The sequence below is a fragment of the Pithys albifrons genome, chromosome 3 (genome assembly GCF_047495875.1).
Source record: "Pithys albifrons albifrons isolate INPA30051 chromosome 3, PitAlb_v1, whole genome shotgun sequence".
Classification (NCBI taxonomy): Eukaryota; Metazoa; Chordata; class Aves; order Passeriformes; family Thamnophilidae; genus Pithys; species Pithys albifrons.
This window is the reverse complement of record NC_092460.1, coordinates 25,365,319-25,379,180: the sequence shown is the minus strand read 5'-3', so window position 1 is coordinate 25,379,180 and position 13,862 is coordinate 25,365,319. Positions and strand designations below refer to the sequence as shown.

Here is a 13,862-nt window from a genome sequence, read left to right as displayed (position 1 = left end):
TCAGCAGATGATGTCTGGGCCATTCCCCTGTCCCCTCCTGCCCCTTGCTGCACACACTGCCAGCCTGCTCAGGGACTGTGGCATCCTCCCATCTCTGCCCACAGCGTGCACTTGTGTCCATGGGAAATGCAGCAGCGGGATCAACGGGGATGGTTCCTGTGAATGTGACGTTGGCTGGAGAGGGGTCATGTGTGAGACTGGTGAGTGGCCCTCCTTTTTTTTTTCCTGGGGTGAGAGGTGAGCATTTCAGGAAATAACAGAGCAACGGCTGCAATCAGACCCCAGTGCATTACCAGATACCAGCAGCTTCCACACACAGAGAAATATGGGTCACACTCCTGTGTTATGGCAATTAACTACTGTATTAATAGAGAGCCAGCTGAGATAATGCTTATGATACTGAAACGCCCTAGTTAGCTAATCATCTACCCATGCCAATCTGTATCTGAACAACCCATTTATTAAAGCTATATCTTTTCCAGAGCAGGATTACCTAGCACATTTTGATCCTTGGATCAAAAGTGAGCCTCTCAGTACTTCAATAAGTTGATTTAGCTATTAAACACTGTATATTAGATTATGTTCTTGCTAATGCAAGAAAAAATAATTAACAAATAAATCATCTTGTGTTGGCTAAATACAGTTTCTATATCAAATCAAATTATATTTTAGTTAAACATAATTAAAATGTATTCAATAACTAATTCAGAACTCTAACTATAATAGTATAAAATAAAAATTGGTATAAACACTTTAATAATAGGATTCAATATCAGCTTTAAATTTTCCCAGGGAAAAAGTTAGTACTGAATAGAATTTTCTAAGAGGGTTGCTATGGTTGCTGTATCTGACAAAACCTGCACTTATATAATCAAACTAATATTATGCAAGATTCACCAGACTAAATACAGATAAAAGAAAACAGGTGACATGTTTTCCTGACAATATGATGAGATCACTCTTCCTTGCAACTGAGTTTAAGTGGTATCCACTGATCCGCATGGATGGAGTATCTGTACAGGTGGATTCTCTATAGAGGCAGAGTGTCTATACAGACTGAGAGAACAATTGTCTGGTGCAGAACTCGAACTCCAGCTCCACATTGTGGGAGCAAAAGACTGAACACCAAAGGATGTTGACCCAATAGGCTCTGATCCTTGCTTTGGTTTTTTCCACTTGCAGAAATCAAAGAGGACGCATGTAACGCCTCCTGCCATACCAGTGCTAAGTATGTATGAAACGCAAGTATTTAGAGGAGAGGGGAGAAAAAAGGGGATCTCTTTCAGGCAAAAAGCATAGTTCATCTTGCTCATGACTTCTCAGCAGTATAGGCAACACTCACATTTTCAATTACAGAGATAAGGAGCAAGGTAAATGTAATGTATATGCTGATGAGGCCAAAAAGTTTAAAGCGTGCATGTTAAAAAGAGATTTTGTGGGGAAGGAAAAAAAAAAGAAAAAGGTGAGGAAAAAAAAAGACATCCTACCTACTGTGCAGCATACAAACAAATGGGGCCTGCAGCACTAAAGAGAGCAGGAGGCCAGGCCAAGAATAATGACAAAGGTGGGTTTCTGAGGCGACCTGTATCAGCTCCTCCTATTTGCTCCATCCACCACCACACACATTACTGAGAAATCTCATTGGTACTAGGGATTTCACTAAAGAAAGTTGCATTGGACAAGAAGAAGCTTTCTTGTTTACATCAAAATATATAATCAACCAAAGAAAATGCTCTCACCAGTCCAGCACACCAGAATTGGGGCACTAACTAGTTTTCTAAGGAGTTAGTGACCCCCACTGAGCTATTTAATGGAGTTCATCTGCCCCTTCATCACTGACCAAAACAGCAAGACTTACACTAGCCAAGACAATTAAAAAGAACAAAGATAGATTGCTGGAAAGATTCATCGTTTTCAGCCACAGCTCTTCTGTAGGAGCTGAGAAACCAAAGGGGCAAACCCTTTTTCTCTTTTTTCCCAGGTGTAGGCGATTCTCTCCCTGGCATGTTTGTGAACTGCAATTCACAGCAGTGACATTTTACCAGGCTTTTTTTTTAAAAAAAAAAACCTCACTCTCAAATTTTCTCATGGGGACTTCACACATTCTGGCATCAAAACTGTGTTCTGACAGAAGTAGACTGGTCTTCTCATAAGTATGTTTCATCCACTGATGGACACCTGTAGGTACAAGGACAGGTGCAGGCATGGCAGAAGTGCAGGGAAATGATAAATCATGCTGGCTGCATTGTGACGCTGTCCCTGGGTGACACCAGGGAGCAATGTCTGTCCTGTACAGAGATCCCAGGGCAATAAGCTCATGCTTGCATTCAGAAGGCCAGGGTGTCGCCTAAAAAGCAAACTAAATGCAGAGAACTTGGATGCCTGGCTCCCACCCCTGCACATCAGGGCTGCTGCACCCCTCTATCAGTTCATGCGTAGCTTTTGTGTAAGTAGACATACAGACTCTGGAGTTCTGCATGAGAAAATAGGGCACTTGATGACCAAAGAATAGAAATTTAATACCTAAAATAACACATTCAAAATACATTTGAAAAGCTTGGTCCAACTAGGTTCATTTTTATGATTGCAGCTGCATCATACTCTATGGCTAAATGCCTTGTTAATTCTATGCAACATTACCTTCACGAGAACTCACAGCTGTACAAAAGACCTGACTATCTTTTTTGTTTCTTTTTTTTCTCTTCTTTAATTGTCATCTCCCTCCTTTTACTTCATTAGCTGCCTTCTCCTATCAAACGGCACTGCCTATTGCAAGTGTGCAGCTGGGTTTGAGGGGAACGGGACATTCTGCACAGGCAAGTGGACTTTGTGTATTCTCTTTTGAAAAAGAAAAAAAAAAGAAAAAAAAGAAACACACTTGAAGCATTCTCGGGCCATAGTAGATTTCGTGAGAGATGAGCACGTCCCTATGCACCAGTTACAAAACAGGAATTGCTGCCAGTTCACTCAAAACAAGTATCATCCCAACAGGTGCAGATTCATAGCAAACAAAGGGCTCAAAATCTCCAAGTTGCAGGGCACTGTGTTAAGGGAGACCAGAAAAAAAGGGAACATGCTGTGCACAACCCCAGCTCCATTGTTTGCAGAGTAATGAAACCTGGTTTATGACTTTTACTCCCTTTCCCAACAAAGCACAGCAATGACAGGCCAATTCAAGGTACAATAACATTTCCACCTATTGGAAGCCCTACCACTTCCTCAGCTTTCTGAACTTGCTCACATTTCTGGTATGGCAAAATCCATTTCTTTAGACAAGAGAAATATGAGAGACGTTCAGAAAGTGACAATAGCATCTTATCCTAGGTGTTCTTCCAAGTGTCTGGGATATCCAGACTTACAAAATATACAGCTTCCAGCTACATTAATGGTAATTAATTTTACAGTTGTTTTTCATAATCCTTAATTCATTACAATACTAATGCTTTTGAGAACAGAATTGCTGACAGAGACCTAATCCAAGATTACAGCACTCTTACTCTGTCTCCTTTCACTTTTGCTTCTGCCACAAGACAGCCATTTAATCTAGTGGTGGGCAATTCCCCATGTGCAGGAAGGCATAGCGTGACAGAGACAACCCACAGTGACTCTGCTGTCACCAGTGTTTCCCTATACAGGATTCCTGAGCAAAACTAGTTCAAGAAAAGTCAGCTCTGTAGTCTGGCCGTTAAGGCTGCTGAAACAGCAATTCAGGATAATTTGAGGCAAAAACTAAAGCAACATTTGGGCCAATTTGATTCGCACTGAAGATCAGAGAAGGTTCCTCTGCTGTTCTGACCCAGATTTGGAGAACCAAGTATCCATTTAAATAGCAACCAGGACATTCTGTCACAGGAGGGCTAGGTGGTAGTACACTCTAGACCTCAAAAGAAGCTGTATGATTTGTGTGCAGAAAAAGTCAAGCTCAGGGAAAGCTTCAAATGGCCATATAAATCAGAGAAGAATGTGAAGGTCCTATTTTTGGTGCTTTGTTGAAATGGGCAGAATTGGAAGGTGGGAAGTTACTGAAAGTCAGTTCTAGATGAATCCTTAACTTCCAAACTAGAAACACTTTCTCAGTATTCTCTCTTTAAACATTAAAATGTATTAAATATCTGGCACTAATGAAGTCTGTGGCCTCCTAAATCAGAAAGACTCTGCATCCCAAAAACATTAGTAAATCCCTTTAAAACATAGAGGCAGATTAACCTGAAAAGCAAAAAGCCAGTCAAGCACATTGGTTTAATCTGTGTGTCTGTCACTGTTCAGCTATCAATGCCTGTGAGACCAGCCATGGTGGCTGTTCTGCCAAGGCAGAGTGCAGAAGAACAACACCGGGCAACAGAGCCTGCATCTGTAACTCTGGGTACACTGGAGACGGAATTGTCTGCATCGGTAAGTGTGCACTGGATCTCACTTATTACGCAACAGAAAATTACAGGACTGGGTTTTCCTGTATGTGGGTGATCCTTCTTCCACTATGACCCAGAAGTGCCATTTCCCAATACTACACATGCTGATGTCAAAGGTGTCTTTATCTGCCACTGGTCTGCAAACCACACAACTACAGCAGTGTGGTGTGACACCAGAGCTTATTAAACAAGATCTACCTCTCAGAGAGGCTAACACCATTTTGACCAGCTTAATACACTCCTCTGACCATCACATACTTTCAGACATGGCTCTACCACACCTCCCCAGGTTTTAGAAATGCTGATGGCAGGGCTTTATTCTTCAATAAGACAACTGAAGACCTAGACTGAGGTACTAAGTAGATAAAGGAATGAATTTTATTGATTCCCAGTTATCTTAAATCTGCATTCCTGCTCTGCTTTACTTAAAATACTCCCTTCTTGGGTTTTCAGAAGTCATTCTTTCTTTATTGCACTGTTTCTGTCTTATAAAGAAATCAACCCTTGTCTGGAGAACAACGGTGGATGCGACAGAAATGCAGAATGCACACAGACTGGACCCAATCAAGTGAGTACTTTGTGAAGAAAAATAAGACTGGCCAAGTGTTTGGAGTTGGGTAAAGAAATATTTGCCCATCTTAACTTTGTATATAAATAGAAAAGTGGATTTCATAACAAAAATTCTCAAAAGTATATTTTTCTTCAAAAAGATACTTGAGGGCAAGGGTGGAAAAATATGAAGAAATTAATTTCAGTAAAAGAAATCCAAAACTGCAGAGCAAAGCAGTGTTTTGCTATCTCAAGTAGTTGTTTTTCTCTTTTGGGAGGTTTTGATGTGAAAACCTGTCAGTTTGAAAGTATTGTCAGATGATGTTTCTTTTATGGTTATAGAAACTCTCCATGGAAAAATTCCATTTTAGATTAGCCCTTCTCCCAGCTTAATTCAAACACATGCACAAGGAAACTAAATGGGCTAAATCATAGTTCTCACATAGGGGTTTCAGCAGTCCTGCATCCACTAAGTCGTCTGCTGTTCTCACTCGCTCCTCTGTTTTGTTCGTTTGCAAAAGTACCCCATATTCTGCAAAGAGAAAGCAGCATTAAGGAACAAGGGGGCAAAGGAGAATCAGATTAGTCAGGGCAATCGAGTGACAGTGATTAGTGTTTATATTTTTCTAACAGTTTCAGAAGAAGCTGAACTCCCTCATTGTAGCATGTCTTGTCATCTTCCTATAGTTTCATATTGGCTATTGGCAGAACTGTAATCCTCCAGCGAGCACTGCACAACAGTATTTCTTCAGGAGCGAGGCACGAAACAGAGACCAGGAGTCAGAGGCCACCTCCTGCCTTCCAGCTCTTCAGGGAGAATGGGCAACAACCCCATTAGCCCTTTTTGCCATTCCAAACAAATAACTCTCTGTCTTGACTGTCATTTGCAAGTCAGTACATTTTTGGTGTAAGCACAGAGCCACTAATTCCTTCCCCACCCCTCTAGATAACACAGACGATGCCTACTTTTCTCCACACACCTTCTCTGGGATGGAAGAATTAGCTACAACATGTTTATTTATTCTTCCTTACCCGTGATAACGTAATTAACATCAGAGTAAAAACAACCTCCATCTCAAAATTCCAGCACCACAAAGGTAAACTTATGGGACAGAAAAATGTCTGCTTTCTATAGGGTTATCAGTCACCCCAGGGAGCCATAAACCACTGTTATTGCACTGCCTCACAGTTTTATTTCTGCTGCAAAAATCTCATTGGATTTTCAAACTCCTATATATTAAATGTAAATTCTAAATTGAGAACCATTAAGCAGTGAATTGGAGAAGATCATTCATTTATTTGCAACTCTGTTAATTTCTCATTTTTGTTATAACTGCAAGTGCAAAATAGAGTAATCAGAAGCTGCCAGTAACATCAGGATACAATTCTAGGTGTGTTTTCAAGTAACACAGCAGGGGAAAGAAAGAGACAAGTGGGGAATACAAACCTCTGCAAACAAAATGAAGGAAACAAATTAGGGGTTTGGTCTGTTTTGCCAGCAAGATGATGATGTGCAGATGTCAAAGGGGTCATTTCAAATGACCAGGACAGCAAAGAGGAGACCAGAGACGGATAAGCAAGGAAAGAAAGGATAGAACCTCTTGAAAACTTTTATGCCCCAATCTAAGTCTATGGTTGCTCATGCTGGCCAAGAAACTGCTACAGAAGAGATGATGTACCTTTAGGTAAATAAATTGCACACCATATAACTATGAAATGATCTGGGGAAAAAAGCAAATTAAATATAAATAATAATAATCAAGCATTTTTCCATATATGCATGTCTTCTGGTTTTGCTTTGTAGGCAGTATGTAATTGCCTAAAAGGATATTCTGGAGATGGTAAAAGATGCACATATATCAGTCTGTGTTCACAAGTGAGTATTCATTTCAGGAGACTATTTAAGGTCTTGCTATAATCATTACACTTTTGGGATTTTTGTGCATTCTAAACTAAGTCAGGCATGCTAAGAATCAACTTACATTAACTTTGCTAATCTATAAATATTCTTGGTTTGGTACAGGCTTTAATGCTGTCACTGTGATAGAAACTAAATATTCAAGAAAGGTTTTTCTTGGACCACAGCCTGGACATAACACAAGTGAAGGCCTGGACTCATCCTTGAGTCTTTAAAAAACCACTTCAAATCCAATCCAGACAAACAGGCCCTAGTCTGTGGTGGTAAAACAGAAGTCATACCTTTTTTGTCATTGCTGGGGTTCATATAAAAAGCCAACAGAAACCATTCACACAAGCTGTTCCTGTCCACAACAAGCAACCAAGGACATCCCATAGCATTCCTCATTCTGTCCCTCACTTGTCACTGCAGGTGGAGAATTAGCCACATTGGTTTCACCCGAGCTGGATTGCACACTGCAAACAATGTATTTGCAAGCAACGTGGTATCTGTACCAGCTGTTTTACTCTGCCTCTGGGCAAGCTGCAGTAGAGACATAACCACTCTGTCGTGTGCATTAATCCTCTGTGCTCCGAGTTCAGTGACATTAATTCTTACCCTACCAGCCTGGCCTGTCAGCAGGCTTTCTCCAACCTTGAAAGGCTGCAGACATGAAAGAGCAAGGGCAAAAACAGAAGGTAGAGAAAGGGAAGTTTAAAGTTATGAGCCACTGCTCCCTATGATTTTATATTCTTTTAATTTTTCCTGTGCCATGTTCCAGCAGCTCTGCTTCCACCTAGCTAATTATGCCGAGCTGATTATGTATTTAAAAAAAGATAGTAGTGAGAAGCATCAATGTCAGACCAGAGGCTAACTTGGCTTCATGATGACAAAACTTCAACAAGAACTAAACTAAAACAAGATAGCTTCCCAATTTTTCCTAGTTTGCTCTCAAGTCCAGGACAGAAACTCAGTTGCAAGCTGAGGTGCCAGCTGAGAAGAACACGCCTGTGATTCAACAGAGTTCTGAGCCCCAACGTGCTGCTCCCAAATGAGGAATATCTTGCTTTAGGACAGGGAGCTTTCTGGAGGCAGGCAGCTGGGTGGAATGCATCTGCTGCTCCAAGTTCAAAGTCACACTGGCAGTGGGCTCGGGGCAGGCAGTAGATGTTTTAAAGGCAAGGACATGAAGCAGGTCCCAGTTCCAGCTGATCTGGGCCATCACACAGACAGGGAACAATACACAGTCCTGTGCTAATGCTCCTTGCACCATCAAAGTGATTTAAAGCTTTAAATAATTCCCTTTAGTGTAACTCAATCCTGCTTTTGCAGAGCAGCTAAGACGCATCCCCAAGGTCCAGACTGAGACTTGCATGAAAATATTTTGCTTCCTTATAGCATTATAAAATAAAGATATAAGGAGTGAATCAAAACTAAATCCTCTACATAAAATGAGAGTTACTTCTTATAAACCTTAAATGCTCTTTAGTGTTTGCAAGAAAGTATATTGGCATCAGAAGTTCCAGTAAGATGTGAAGCTGTTGTGATCAAGTCTTTCTAAACTATATAATGGGGGGGGGGGGGGAGAATGTTGGACTAGAATTGTTTTGTACACCTGACAATAAAAGAATTCTGTATTTTAAAATTTGATCTTACAAGAATAATGGAGGCTGCAGTGAATTTGCCATCTGTAATGACACTGAGCTGACAGAAAGGACCTGCACCTGCAAACCTAACTACATTGGGGATGGATTTCAGTGCCGAGGCAATATCTTCCAGGTAAAGTGCTGCAGATTTGCTGTCTCTTATTTTTCTTCTGGTAGTTATGTAATACAATCATTAAAACATGCCAATTTTTTTGCTTGCACAAATTTGTACCCCAGAATTTGAAATTATCCCAAGAAACAAGGAATAGGAACAGCATGCTGCAAGGTAACCTTAACTGCCTTAAAAACAAAACAAATCAAAACCACAAACAAGCAAATAAAGAAAGAAAACTACTGAAAAATAATCACTACGATTGCAGTACTAGAGCACTATTGGGCAGTTTTAGGTTTCAAAGCCTGCTGTTTGACATAGCAAGGTAGGAGCAGAACAGGAGCAACATTTATTCCAAACCAGAAATTCCCTTTCTCACCTGAGTGGTGCATTTGCTTTGTACTCCAGATGTTGCCCCAAATTTTCAGCACTGTTACAGATCCTTGTTCTTAATTGCAGGAACTTCTCAGGAACTCCAACACATCTAGGTTTTATTTCCATTTAGAGGTAAGAAAAGGTTGAGTGGGTTTTTGTTTGCGGAGGGTTCACCTCTTTTTATTCATTTTTTTAATTTCCTCAAGGGTGTAGAGGGAAGGGGAGCAGGCAAGAACCAACATCCTTCACATAATTGGGACTGGATTTGGATCACCAGTCACTGATACTTGAGATGCTCTAATTTAAACTATTAACTGTCTCTAAATTCTAGAGTATGAATCATCAAGACAAAGATCCCAGGGAAATGGAGGGCTTCCTGACCAGGCATAATACTGAATCTTTAATTCATTCACAGTCTGAGATCTGCCAGCACACTTCTCATGAAGTCTGAAACAAGAAAATACCACTCATTTACTAACTTTGCATTTCCAAGCAGCAGTAATTTCAGTTGCCTCTCTGAAACACCGCAGGGTGCTGTGTGTGTTGCAAAATGGCCAGTGTGCACCATCAGCTCCCACTGCTTTCTGGTGACTGACAGTAGCGATTCTCCCTTTGCCCCAAGCCCCAGCACAGACCTGTACAATGGCCTATTAGCCTAAAGACTTGTATTCCAGCTTGAATTCTGCTGTCATGGCAGGCACATGGCTTTCTCTCAGTTTAGCAGAATTCTTATTTTAGCTTGTCAGTGGCCATTACAAAGTGCCTACAATACCCCAGGTCCATTTGTACCCCCCAGGAGTAATTGGTCTACTTCTAGGTACAAGCAACCACGTATCAGCCAAATGCACATACAAACATGCATGTTATCCACTCTTGCCTTTCTCAAGATGGCATTAGATGTATTAACTCATTACTGCTTTTCTTCTTAAATTTGGCAGGCCTTTTCTATCAAAGATGTTGCAGGCCCTGGCCCTTTCACTCTGTTTGTACCTCACACAGACACACTAAACACTGACCCACGAGTAAGTAAAACTGTCTAAGTTTTTGGTGAGCTGGCCAAGAGGTTTTGGCTTCAGAAACTTTGCTCAACGACTTAACTCCTCCACTTTCCACTGCAGGTCAAGGACTGGATTGCCAAAGGAGTGATGGCTCAAATCCTCCGGTACCATATAGTGGGTTGTGCCAATCTGTTGTACAGAGACCTGACAACAATCACAAACATCACCTCTCTCCATGGTGACTTGATACACATCAGCTACTCTCAGGTAACAGAACACAAAGAGGCAGGGAACAGAATAGTTAAACAGTCTACCCTCATTCAGTTTTTTTAAAAAACTTAGATGGTTCCCTTTCTTCCTCTGATGCACAAAAATAAACAAATTACATTCATATAAGATTGCCTGTTCACTTACAGTGTCCAGCACTTACCGAGCATGTCAAGAGTGGAATGATACAACCCTTGATTTGATACATTATTTTATCCGCAGACTCTCGCTACATGAGTACAATGAGAGTCTGAAAAAGCTAAGGGCAAATTATTAAAGCTGGAACTACTGTTTGCTGCAAAGAAAAGATGCTCTGGGCTCATTGAATCAAAACAACACAACATCAGCCTTACTTCAGCCTTACTCTCCCACAGGGGTCCACAGAAAACATGTTTTTGTTCCCTTTCCAGAACTCACTGGTTTTGAACAACAAAGCTGAAATCATACTCAGCGATGCTGTTGGCACAAATGGTGTGATCCATGTCATAAACCAAATTCTGGTCCCATCACACGTGCAGGATTTCCCCCTCAAGAAGGTACGTGCAGTCCACAGCCATTACAACCATGGGGTTTGTCCACAGTTAACTGTTAGATATATAAATCATTTAAGTCAGCAAAAAAAAAAGTGATGATAATAATACCTTACGAAAAAAATTGTCTAACACTGTTGAATAAATTAAATGTTATATTTAAAATTCACCAGAATTATAGACAAAGTAAGAATGCTACAAGAGGAATTTGGCACAGGGCTTTTACGGTCACTTTGATTATGTAATAAAAAGTGACTTGCAGGGAAAAGCAAGCTCATATCTGCTTTCTAAATACTCATATAGTGTATTTTTTAGCTGAATTACTCACAATTCTTTCTTTGTAGGAAAGTCTTAAAATGGTTGCAGCCAAACATGGATACAACCTGTTCAGCAGTTTGCTAGAGGTAAGGACACAAGAGACTGGAGCCATTGGGCAAAGATTGCAAACAATTATTTTTGAAGACAAAAACACACACATAGCACATGGCATCACTGGCAGGATGCTGTTCAGAGGAGCCAAAGGGCTCACAACACAGTACATGACAACTATGGTCACCATGTAGTCCCTCTCTCACAGAGGTGGGAGGATGTCAAGCAGATCCACAGCCACCTTTTCCTTCCTTGCTCAGCTCTGTCCTACTGTATATCAAATTACATGGCCAAGATTTGACCCAAGTATGACCTTTGGGACCCAAAGCTGGGCCATCAGACTGGTTTCCAGTGGGCAGTACTGGGTGATGAAGCACTCCTGAGAATTCTGTCATGTAACTCAACTTGGGCAGCTCAATTAAGGCATCTGTGTTCTGAAGTCATGGTGTTTGCAGATGGGTGACCAGGCAGCCCACAGGTCACTGCATCCTAGTTATATTAGACATTCACTCCATAGGCTCAGTGTCATTTTAGGCAGGGCATTAATCCTTCACCTTAATTTTTGGTATGTTACAGAAAAACAACCTGCTTGGGCTGATCAATGATCCTATTCACAAACCCGTCACGCTCTTCTGGCCCACAGACACAGCTATCCGTGGGCTGCCACAGGAGCAGCAGGACTTCCTCTTCAAGAAGTCCAACACTGACAAACTGGTGCAGTACCTCAAATTCCACATTGTCCGTGATGCTGCGGTAAGCCCTTGCTTTTTAGGAGCACTGCCAAGACCAAAACATGCAAGCCCAGACAGATGCATCTCCCCTGCTTCTTTCCCAGGTGCTGGCCTACCAGCTCCCCAGCTCTACCTCACTGAAGACCCTGCAAGGCTCCAACCTCAGTGTGAGCTGTGGGGATAACAATGACATTGTAAGTATTCACTCTGCCAGCACACTTACCCCTCGCCCCTGCTGCAGGATCCACTCATGCAAACAGCACTGTGCCTTTTCACAGCCCCAGAGAGGGTCAGCGGCACCAAAACTTGATTCATCATCACCAATACATTCCAACAGCTACACCAACAGATTCAGAAAACTAGGTAGTTTGCAGGGCATTTTGGTGCTGTCATTTGCCCTGTTGTAAGATGCTATTTGTTCAAAACAGCTCTCAGTTACCTTGAAACTGAAATACCAGCACATTTTAACTTCTACTATGAAATACCAATGGAAACTCGTTAAGATGAACCTGGCTTTGAACTCCATGAATGCAGCATCTGCATGCAAACTCTGGTTTGTAAACACCGACAAACTAAGATTGCAGGCATGCACACAGCCTGTTAAACCAGAACAATGTCTCATGCTTCTTTTCAATGTATCAGATCATACCTGGTGAGCATCTAAGCCTAAATTTGTATAAGGCAAAGCTGTGGCCATAGGACTAGCATACTCTGTCCTCTTCAGCAGATTAAAAAGCTCATGGAATCATGGCATAATTTGGGTTGGAAGGGACCTTAGAGATCATCCAGATCTAATCCCTCTGCCACAGGCAGGGGCACCTTCCACTAGACCAGGCTGCTCAAAGCTCCATCCAGCATCACCTTGAACACTTATAGGAATGGAACATCAACAGCCTCTCTGGGTAACTTGTTCCATCAACCCCACAATAAAGAATTTCTTCTAGATAGCTAATCTAAACGCACTTTCTTTTAGTTTAAAGCCATCGTCCCTTGTCTTATTACTACATGCTCTTGTAAAAGGCTCCTCTCCAGCTCTCTTATAGCCCCTTTTTAGGGACTGGAAAGTGCTCTAAGGTCTGGAGTCTTCTCTTCTCCAGAGTGAAGAGCCCAAATTCTCTCAGACTATCTTCATAAGAGAGGTGCTCCAGCCCTCTGATCATCTTCTTTACCCTCCTCTGGACTTCTTCAACAGGTCCACATCCAGCCCCAGAGATGGACACAATACTGCAGACACACATCTATGAGGTTAATACATTCAGCTATAGGAAGAGAGGTCCCAAAATTGGGTTTGAGACCTGACAGCCATCAGTGTTATCTACAGTTTAGTTTGCCACACCACCTTACACCAAGAGCACTCCTATAGGGGGAAGGTTATCCTTAACTCCCATTCAGGCTCTGGATTCAACCTGGCCCCAAAGAAGAGCAGCTCATGACTTCTCATACCCCTCTCTCCCCATCCTGTCTCTCAGGGCGCACTTTTCCTGAATGACAGACAGTGTAAAATAGTGCAGCGGCAACTGGAGTTTGATGGGGGCATCGCCTACGGTATCAACTGCCTGCTGATGGAACCCAGCCTGGGGGGACGCTGCGACAGTTTCTTCACTGTGGATTTCATGGTCAGTTCCCTTTTTTCATCCCCCATCCTGATAAAGACACAGGCCAAGAGCCAAACTTCAATATTCACAGAGACTGGGGTAATACTCACTGCAGCTTTGACACCAGTAAGAGTACAGACCAGCACTTCAGGCTGGCTTCATCTGCTTAGACCAGAGACTAAGAAGGGCCTGGAAGATACACAACAGAAATTCTGCATCCACATTAAGCAACATACAGCACAGGTCATCTCAGTTAAGACCACCCTAGCGAGCCCTGCCCTGTTCTCAATAAGTACAGTATCTTACATATGCCAGCAAAAATTTGAGCAAGGACAAGTCTTTTGATCATGCTTTTAAATTAGCAGAAGTTCACACTATGGATTT

The 13,862-nt window shown here is 41.9% G+C and overlaps 1 protein-coding gene across 1 annotated transcript in view; it reads left to right on the top strand.

The window, feature by feature from the left end:
• STAB2 (stabilin 2) overlaps window positions 1-13,862 on the top strand; it is an 83,471-nt gene that overhangs the window by 52,397 nt on the left and 17,212 nt on the right. Inside the window, exons 39-53 of the mRNA XM_071551065.1 lie at window positions 105-200; window positions 1,183-1,228; window positions 2,740-2,816; window positions 4,267-4,392; window positions 4,904-4,977; window positions 6,763-6,834; window positions 8,515-8,634; window positions 9,073-9,120; window positions 9,927-10,010; window positions 10,107-10,253; window positions 10,664-10,789; window positions 11,128-11,187; window positions 11,729-11,905; window positions 11,988-12,077; window positions 13,353-13,499. Of these exons, the coding sequence (XP_071407166.1) occupies window positions 105-200; window positions 1,183-1,228; window positions 2,740-2,816; window positions 4,267-4,392; window positions 4,904-4,977; window positions 6,763-6,834; window positions 8,515-8,634; window positions 9,073-9,120; window positions 9,927-10,010; window positions 10,107-10,253; window positions 10,664-10,789; window positions 11,128-11,187; window positions 11,729-11,905; window positions 11,988-12,077; window positions 13,353-13,499 (1,490 nt within the window). The remainder of the gene's footprint in view (window positions 1-104; window positions 201-1,182; window positions 1,229-2,739; window positions 2,817-4,266; window positions 4,393-4,903; window positions 4,978-6,762; window positions 6,835-8,514; window positions 8,635-9,072; window positions 9,121-9,926; window positions 10,011-10,106; window positions 10,254-10,663; window positions 10,790-11,127; window positions 11,188-11,728; window positions 11,906-11,987; window positions 12,078-13,352; window positions 13,500-13,862) is intronic.